This window comes from Pelophylax lessonae, assembly GCF_965119305.1.
Source record: "Pelophylax lessonae genome assembly, chromosome: 8".
Classification (NCBI taxonomy): domain Eukaryota; kingdom Metazoa; phylum Chordata; class Amphibia; order Anura; family Ranidae; genus Pelophylax; species Pelophylax lessonae.
The window spans coordinates 140,986,239-140,995,816 of NC_138775.1; the positions used below are offsets into that span (position 1 = coordinate 140,986,239).

Genomic DNA, 9,578 nt, shown 5'->3' on the forward strand with positions numbered 1-9,578 from the left:
AGGGGTGGATGATACATACACACATGCCAATTTTCTGTTTTCCATTTCTAAAAAATAATTTTATGTATATATTTTTCTCATTTCACTTCACCAACTTAAGACTATTGTGTTCTGATCCATCACATAAAATTCAGATTAACAAAACATTGAAATTAAGGCTGTAATGTAGCAAAATAGGTAAAAAGTCAAGGGGGTGAATACTTTTGCAAGGCACTGTATGCAGTAAAGCATGCTTGTTATACTCACTGTGGAACCTAAGGTTAATCCTCTGCATTGTGTAAAAAGGCTGTTTGATCCTGTCTTCTCTACCCATCTCCTTCTTCCACGGACTCCAGTATAGTTCCTGATATTTACATGGCCAGGGGACAGGCTGCACATGCACAGTTTGATGTGTATTGCTAGAGAGTTGTTTTTTTTTTTTTCTTGGGAGAGTGCATGTGATCAGCACAGAACCAATCAACACTGTACAGACAGAGGGTCAGGGGTCCTTCATACTCGTAGGACAAATGAAAACTTCTGACACTTAAGTCACAAGACTGCTCTAACTGCTGATGAAAAAAAGGTATTTAGCAGTTTATATTTACTAAAATAATTGCATTTCTATGTTCTGCAAACTGTGGGAGACCGGATATACTGAATGCAGCCTGGGTTTAGTAACACTTTAAGTAAACCAATCATTACAATAAGCACAGCAATACATTTAGAATGAATACAAATGATGCTGCATTTTCAAGCAAAGCAATGGGAGTCTTTGGGATTTCATAAAGGGAACTGTTGAGAAGTAAAACACCTTGTAAGAACATTTTTGTTGACATTCATTGCTCACCTTATGTACCATGTAGTGCAGGGGTCTTCTAACTTTCTGAACAAAGGGCCAGTTTACGGTCCTTCAGACTTTGCAGGGGCCGGACTGTGGCCAATGAGAGTAAAGAATGCCTCATCATTGGTATTAGTGAGAGAAATATTGTCCCATTGTTGGTATTAGGGGAGGAAATAGTGTCCCATCATTAATGTCAGTGGGAAGAATAGGGCCCTGCAGTTTGTGTCAGTGGTAAGAATGGAGCCCCATTATTGGGGTCAGTGGCTGGAGTAGTGCCCTATTGTTGGTATCAGTGACAGGAATTATGCCACACTGTTGGTGTAGAAGGAATATTATGTTGTATCAGTGGGAGAAATACTGTCCCAGGGGCTTGATAAAGGCAAGCAAAGGGCCACATCTGGCCCCCGGGCCACAATTTGGAGACCACTGATGTAGAAGATCTAGGGCAGATCTGAAACAATAAAATTAGTATTCAGTTTGTGAAACAGGAATGGCTCCTTCCCACAATATGTTCTCATTCTCATGTTGCTGTTTTTAACTCAAGAGTCTATTTTATGTACTTACTGGAATGTCATGGCTCCTGCCTCTAAAGTGCATCGCGTCGGTGACTGTTCATTAAGTTTTCGAAAAAGCTGCTTTGCTTGGTTCTGATACTGCTGCAAATCTCTTCCAGACTGTCAAAAACAAGTAGGATTATGATTAAATGTCAGTTTGGCACTCCTGCCAAACAGCACAACAAGCTCACTAAGCTCCACAAAACCATCAGCAGAGCTGGATTAAAAACACAGCCTTCCAACTGGACAATAAAGGCACTGGAACACACTGCATTGTCAAAAATGGCCCATTTAGCTTAATGAGGGTGCCCCACAAACCCATGCAATGCCCACAGTTGTGGTGCGTAGGCGCGGGGTTTAAAGGGTTGAAATAGGCGGTGAGGAGGAGGTATAACACCTCTTTGTCACTTGTCAAATGCCCTCTGAAGAGTGATCCAACTGCTCTTCAACACAAAATTAAATCAAGTATTAAGGGTCCATTTACACCAAGCGCTGCATTACAATACAGTGCTGATGCTTCACCTATGACACATCGCACAGTTCACGTTTTTTGTTAACTTACTTTATTGAAATGTCACACAGTGCCTTGTCTTGCGGTGAGGGTGCAGCGGGAACGCAATAAAATAGCCACCGAATGCAGTACCACAGTGCCTGGAGTCAATGTAACCTAAATATGTAGTTTCATTAAAATAACACCTGGTGGTCTTGCCACGAAGGCCCTTCCTGTAATAGGATCTCCAATTCCTGCGCTGCTACCCTAACACATAGGGGTTTATTTACCAAAGGCAAATCCACTCTGCACTACAAGGGCACTTGGAAGTGCGGTCGCTGTAAACCCGAGGGGGTCACACAAGGAAAATAAAAAATTGAATTTTTGTAAAATCTTACTGTAAAATTCCTTTCTCTGAGTCCTCTGACAGTCGCCGCCCCTCATATGGTCTTCACCAATGGGTATTGACCTCTTATCTATAGGAGCAAGCTAGGCATAAGACTGGTTAAAAACAAAAGTAATTTACATAGACACACCTGTAGGGGCTGTCCCTCTGGTCCAATACCCACCTGCTATCAGCATTCCAAACTCAGTTTGGTAGCAAGCAGTTAAAGTCCAAAAAACCCCACAAGAGGGGCGGGGGCGGCGACTGTCAGAGGACTCAGAGAAAGGAATTTTACGGTAATATTTTACAAAAATTCCGTTTTCTCTGACAGTCGCCGCCCCTCATATAGCCTTCACCAATGGAATGTCCCAAAGCAGTGTAGACATGAGGGGTGGGAAGCGCAACCGTCACCAAGGCAACGCAGCACCCAGATCAGAGAAAGGAACCTTATCTGAACCTTATCTGAACAGAAAGGTAAAACCTCGGGGTAACAGAAAAGCTCAAACAGGAGCAAACAACCCAGGAAAGCAAAAAACAAAAAAGGGGAACAACCCCAACAGTCGGGGACCAGCAAACGCCAGGGCCCCTCAAGGTATTGCCGCACACAGAACTTTGCGGCCAAAGCAGGCATCTGCTGATGCCAAAACATCAAGTTTGTAAAATTTGGAAAAAGTGTGCACGGACGACTCGCCGCCTTGCACACCTGGGCCACCGAAGCCTGATGTCGGAAAGCCCATGACGCACTCCCCACTCTGGTAGAGTGCGCTTTGACAGGAAAGGGCGGTACCCGTTCCTTAATCGAATAGGCCTGTACAATCGTCTGTCTGATCCATGTTGAAATGGTTGCCGCAGACACAGCCATACCCTTCCGAGGGTCCTCAGGAAGGACAAAAAGAGAATCCGACTTTCGGAAGAATTCAGTGGATGACAGGTAAACCCTGATCACCCGGACGACATCCAAGGAATGCAAAGCAAACTCCTTAGGATTCGCACACAGCGAAGGTAAGACAATATCCTCGTTAAGGTGAAAATCGGAAACCACTTTAGGAAGGAAAGATTGGTTAGGTCGCAAGACCACCTTATCTCTGTGAACAACCAGGTAAGGGGAGCGGCAAGACAGGGCCGCCAACTCCGACACTCTGCGGGCAGATGCGATTGCCACCAGAAAAGCAACCTTCCGTGACAGCACAGGGAGAGGAATCTCCCTGATGTTCTCAAAAGGAGGACGTTGCAAAAGGACGACGTTGAATAAAAGGTGCGTATCAAAGAGTTTGCTGCCAAGGGGCGCTGGAAAAGGATTGCCAGTGCAGAGAACTGACCCTTAATCGTGGTCAGAGCCAGACACTGATCCACACCAGATTGTAGGAAGGCCAACACCCTCACCACCGAAAAGGAGCGAGGATGGATACCCCTGGATTCACACCAGGCAAAATAAGCCTTCCAGGTACGGTAGTAGATCTTACCGGATGAGGCCTTCCTAGCCTTGAGCAAGGTAGGAATGACCGCCGACGAGAGACCCCGATCTCTCAAGACCTGGCTTTCAACAGCCACGCCGTTAAAGCCAGCGACCGTAAAGCAGGATGGAATATCGGCCCCTGAGACAGCAGATCGTCTCCTAATGGGAGCCGCCATGGAGGCTCGACGACCAGTTGTATGATGTCCGCGTACCAAGACCGGCGCGGCCAGTCTGGTGCCACCAGAATCACCAACTTCGGTTCCGAGACCAACCTGCGAAGGAACCTGGACAACAACTGAATTGGGGGGGGGGGGGGGGGGGGAAGGCATAAATCAGACGATACTGATTCCAAGGCACCACTACGCGACCGAGCCGGCTGCCAGAGGATCGCGCGTTCTTGCCACGAACCTTCCCACCTTGTTGTTTAGCCGAGATGCGAACAGATCCACATTTGGAACACACAGCATCTGGAACACCTCCGGGTGGAGGGACCATTCCCCCTGGTCCAAGGTCTGGTGACTCAGATAGTCAGCCTGCCAATTCTCCACACCTGGAATGTGAACTGCCGAAATCGCCGGGACGTACGTCTCGGCCCAAGACAGAATTCTGGTCACTTCTTGGGCCGCCCGGGCACTCCTGGTGCCCCCTTGGTGATTGATGTAAGCCACCGCAGTGGCGTTGTCCGTCTGCAACCGCACAGGGTGGCCCCGAAGCGGATCTGACCAACGGAGCAAGCACAGTCTGATCGCTCGCAGTTCCAAAATGTTTATGTCCTCCGACCAAGTGCCCTGGGCAGACAGAATGCCCAGAACGCCACCCCAGCCTGACAGGCTGGCGTCCGTGGTGATTACCGTCCACAACAACGGGCGGAAGGATTTTCCCTCCGTCAGAGCCAGAGACTGGAGCCACCACAGAAGATCCTCTATAACGTGGCGACTCAAAGATATCCTCCTTTCCAAGGATTGAGGAGACCTGTCCCACCTAGCTAGGATCTCCACTTGAAGAGATCGCGTGTGGAACTAAGCAAACGGTATCGCCTGGAAGGCCGATACCATCAACCCCAGGGACCGCATGCAGGTCCTGAGCGATGAGGATTCGTTGTCCCTGAGGGACCTGACCTCGTCCTGAAGAGTCCGGAGCTTGTCCTCCGGCAGAAAGACTTTTGCCTGGGCAGAGTCCAGGACCATTCCCAAGTAAGGGAGGCAAACAGAAGGGGACAAGGTCGACTTCTGAACGTTGATGGTCCATCCGAACTCCTGGAGCGACAGATCGTGCAACAGACTCAGGCTGGCACTCAATCTTAACAGGAGATCGTCCAGATATCCCAAGATGGCAATCCCCTGTGCCCGTAACAGGGCCAGAACAGGAGCCAGCACTTTGGGAAAAACCCTTGAAGCCGAAGCGAGACCGAAAATTAACGGCACAAATTGATAATGGTCCTCCGCTATTGCGAATCGGAGGTACCTCTGATGACCCTCGAAGATGGGGATGTGTAAATACGCATCCTTGAGGTCGATGGAAGCTAGGAAATCTCCCTGACTCAGGGAGGAAACCACCGAACGGAGGGATTCCATGCGGAATTTCTGAACCTGCACAAATCGGTTCAGAGCCTTCAAGCCCAGAATCGGACACACCTTGCCCTCCTTTCTGGGCACAATGAACAGATTTTAGTAAAATCCCCGAAATCTGTCCCTATGTGGCACCGGGACGATTACCCCTTGGGCGAGGAGATCCTGAACCGCCCATTGAAGATCTTGTAAACGATCTGGGGTCAAATGAAGATTTGAGGGGAAGAATCTGTCCGCTGGACAGGAAAGGAATTTGATCTTGTAACCTGATCGAATGATTTCCTGAACCCACCTGTCCGGAATCCGGAGCAGCCAAGGTTCGAGAAAACCGTGCAGGCGTCCCCCCACCACTGGAACGGGTGAGGGCGTCCCTTCAGATCGAGGTGGACTGGCCCGCCGTGCCAGCATTGCCGGCCTTTGGCTTTCCCGCCCAGCGCTTCTTGTGGCCATCCTGGCCTTTAAAGGGCTTACCCTTGTCCTGTGCCTTGAAGGCACGAAAGGACCCCTGATTTGGTTTAAAGGAAGGGCCCCGCTTGCCACGGAAAAACTTACAAACTTACCCTTGGGATTCTGGGGCAGCAGAGTGCTCTTGCTCCCAGTGACCCCCTTAACCAATTCATCCAGGGAGTCCCCAAAGGGACGATTCCCCGCATAAGGAATGTCAGACACCGTCTTTCTGGAAGTCTGGTCAGCCGACCAGCTCTTTAGCCATACCAAACGACGGATGAGCACCGCGACAGCAGACAGCCACGGAAGTGATGTCACATCGCTAGAGGTTAAACAAGATTCGGGCTAACGAAAAATGGTTGCCTATGGAAGTCAATGGGAGGCTCCGGGAAAATGGCTGCCAAACATGTGCAAATAAAAAACCTTGCCACACACAAGATGGCGCCCCTAAGGACGCCAAAACACTACATAGAGAATGCTGCTGAGTGCCCTTACTGAGGCTAGAGCAGCTGCCCACACCCAAAATGGCGGCCCCATGGTTTTTCACTGCAGCGGGCTGCACCGACATGTCTGCACCCCCATAACACACACACAGTGCTGACAGGGTTAGGGACCCCCACACAACAGTTTATGCGCAGTGAATGCCCCCGCAGGGACCGGAAGGGAAGCGAGCCCCGGACACAGACAAGAGGGGAGAGCACAGACACTAACAGACTGTCATCCCCAGAGGGAGGCCCCACATAGAAATGTACTTACCGTTCCATGGTGGCGTGGGCACCTCTAAACAACGGGAACCTCCCACCCCAGATGGCGGGGGAGCCATCAGCCAAATAGGATGCGTCGCACTGACAAACCGCTGTTGAGGCATCCTGGCGAGGTGGCCACCTCGTTGGCTTTTGCCCCTGAGGACAGGGGCAGGTCGTTAGCGAGGCCAGGGCGTACGCATAGCCTGTTAAACGCTCGATGGCAGGCTGGGATTCCATAAGATTCTCCGTCCTGGGACACCAGGACAATCAGTCCGATTCCCAGCTCCGCAAACGCTGTAGTCTTCCGAAGATCCGACTAACTAAGCGCAGGAACAAATAAAAGGCTAGTAGTGCAAGAAAAACACTTAGCATAAAATAAAGTAATAAAAAGAAGAAAGGCTGAGACATGTAGCCCCAGCACAGGGATAGCCTATCTTACTCCTAACTAGGCAGAACACAAACTGAGTTGGGAATGCTGATAGCAGGGGGGGTATTGGACCAGAGGGACAGCCCCTACAGGTGTGTCTATGTAAATTACGTTGTTTTTAACAAGTCTTATGCCTAGCTTGCTCCTATGGATAAGAGGTCAATACCCATTGGTGAAGACTATATGAGGGGCGGCGACTGCCAGAGGACGTAAGAGAAACAGCATTTTTGCTTAAACATAATTGGATGACAGAAATCAGCAGAGCTTCCCCTTATTTCAGATCTTCCCCTTAGATCTACAGTGACTGCACTTTCAAGTGCACAGTGGAATTTCCTTTAGTAAACTCCATAGGCTGCTGATGCAGACTGTAAGGCTGCATGCATCTGCGCCTTACAGTCCCTTCAGGGTAAGGACACCACATATTTCTGGCATGCTGGGTGTCCAAGGCCTGTGTAGAGCCAACCAAAGACATGAACGGGTAAAGGCGGCTGTACCCAGCTATGTGACAATAAATGGGTAGCGCACCTATAGGTGCATTACATGTATGTGTGTGTGTGTGTGTGCTACTTTAGGCAAATAGCTGCATACAGCCGTCTTCACCTGTTCATGTCTATGTGCAGCTGGACACAGCCCTAGGACACCAGAAATACTCTGCACGGGCAAATGTGACCATGTAGCCTGAACCGCTGTGCTGGCTTTCAATGCGAAGGCATGCCTTGCCTTTGTTACCTTAAAGAGGTTGTAAACTCACATGTTTTTTTTTTTCTTCACCCTGAAAGAGAAACACACATAATGAGCTAGTATGCATCGCATACTAGCTCATTATGAAATACTTACCTTAGAACGAGCCCCCGCCGTGCCACCCGCTTACCACTATGACAGGCGACATGTCCAGTCGCCCGTCTTCCGGGATTGCGGCATCCGGCCATCTGATTGGCCGGAGCCGCGGTGACGTCACGGGCGCGCGGGAGCCGACGGTCACGGCACGGGACTCTGAAGGAACGGCACGATCGACCGTTCCTTCAGAGCGCATGCACCATTGACGTCACTGGCTGCATTTAAGGTAAATATCTCCTAAACCGTACATGTTTAGGAGATATTTACAGTACCTATAGGTAAACCTTATCATAGGCTTACCTATAGGTACAAGTTGCAGAGGAGGGTTTACTTCCCTCTTTAAGTCCCGGCTCACAATGATGTAATGTGGGAAACACTGCGATTCAGTGCACACAAGTTCACGCTGACATCTGCGAACTGCTGGGTTAATATAAAGTTAATGACACCCCACATGGGTTCGCAGGTTCGCAGATTGCAGTGCGAACTGTCAAATTGTACAGGAATGGGATCGCGTGGGTGTGAACACCCATCTGATTCTAGTGTGGACCAAAAGGAAAGGGGGGAAAAAAAAAAAAAAAAAAAAAGGGGAAAAAAAAAAAAAAAAGAGTCCTGCACCATCTTGATGCAGATGCGATTTCGGCCATAATTCACATCGCACAGACATCGCATGTGATCTGTGCAGCAATGCGGTGCGACTCACATGCGATTTCTGTGATCTCACATGTGTGAACAATGCCTTAGGGAGCCAATACAGGAGACAGGAACTGGTTGCAGGAGATCAGCAACACTAAGATGCCACAAGAAGTAAAAATATTAAAAGGGTGAAAACAAGCATTTCCTGAAAATAAATACTAAAATGTATTCTACGTTACACCGGTGCTTTATGAAACTGAATGTCATCCGGGGCAGAGTTACCTTTAATTCGGAGGTACAGGAATCTAATGATGTGGGCAGAAGCTCTTCTCAGCACCATTGACTGCCAAGTATTCATGTCAGCCTCTTAGAAGCAGTACAGGACAGTTCTGATCATACTAAAGCCTGCTAACACCCCCACCATCTGCCATGATGGCAATCCAATCATACCTACCCAACACACCAGGACATGTCACCCACAGCTGGATCTCCCACAATAAGGTTACCACCTCATCCCTTTAAACCAGGAGACACTATTTACACAGGTTCTGTGGCTAATTAAACTCAATCAGTGCATTATATTAGCCTCAGAACCTGTGTAAACAATGTGTCCTGCTTTAAAGGGATGAGGTGGCAACCCTACCCCTCAGGTCCTCGTCTGTCAATGGCAGTGTGACCACAACCCCCCGCACTGCGTTCCCCGACTTACCTGCTCATCCTCCTGCATAGAAGCTGCCAAGGGCAACCCGTCTGCCACTCGGGCGATCAACGTTAGCAACACCATGTTGGCCACTGAAGTGTCTGTCACACAAACACAGCGATGAGTTGGCCGGAAGTGTTTCTAGCATGGCTCCGTAACGGTGCTTACTGTCCCCGGGCTGCCTTGTAGCGGAAGAAACATTCCGAGACACAAAGGTTCCGGCATTCAGAAAGCACTCCCCATACTCCACACCATGATTCTATGTCTGCTCAGGTCACGCTGGTAGTTTTATTTTACAAGTAATATATTTTATGCAGCTTTTTCACACCATAGCAAAGGCTATGTTCCCATTTCCCTGGAGTGTTTATCTTTTTATGACTGGAGGTTTCCAGAAGGAGGGATGGCACTGAGTGTAAGGCTAAATTCACAATGGCGCATTGCAGGACTGTGCGCAAAAATGTGCGCTCTCCCTCAACACACAAAAATACAAAACCCTTCCGCAGACACGTCCTACA

At 49.0% G+C, this 9,578-nt stretch overlaps 1 protein-coding gene across 1 annotated transcript in view; it reads right to left on the reverse strand.

The window, feature by feature from the left end:
- The window catches only part of SEC22B (SEC22 homolog B, vesicle trafficking protein), a 28,526-nt gene extending 19,293 nt beyond the window's left edge, over positions 1 to 9,233 (reverse strand). Inside the window, exons 1-2 of the mRNA XM_082264881.1 lie at positions 9,073 to 9,233; positions 1,385 to 1,494 (exon numbers count right to left, since the gene is read on the reverse strand). Coding sequence (XP_082121007.1) covers positions 1,385 to 1,494; positions 9,073 to 9,147 — 185 coding nt within the window. The 5' untranslated portion in view covers positions 9,148 to 9,233. The remainder of the gene's footprint in view (positions 1 to 1,384; positions 1,495 to 9,072) is intronic.
- Between the last annotated feature and the right edge of the window lie 345 nt (positions 9,234 to 9,578).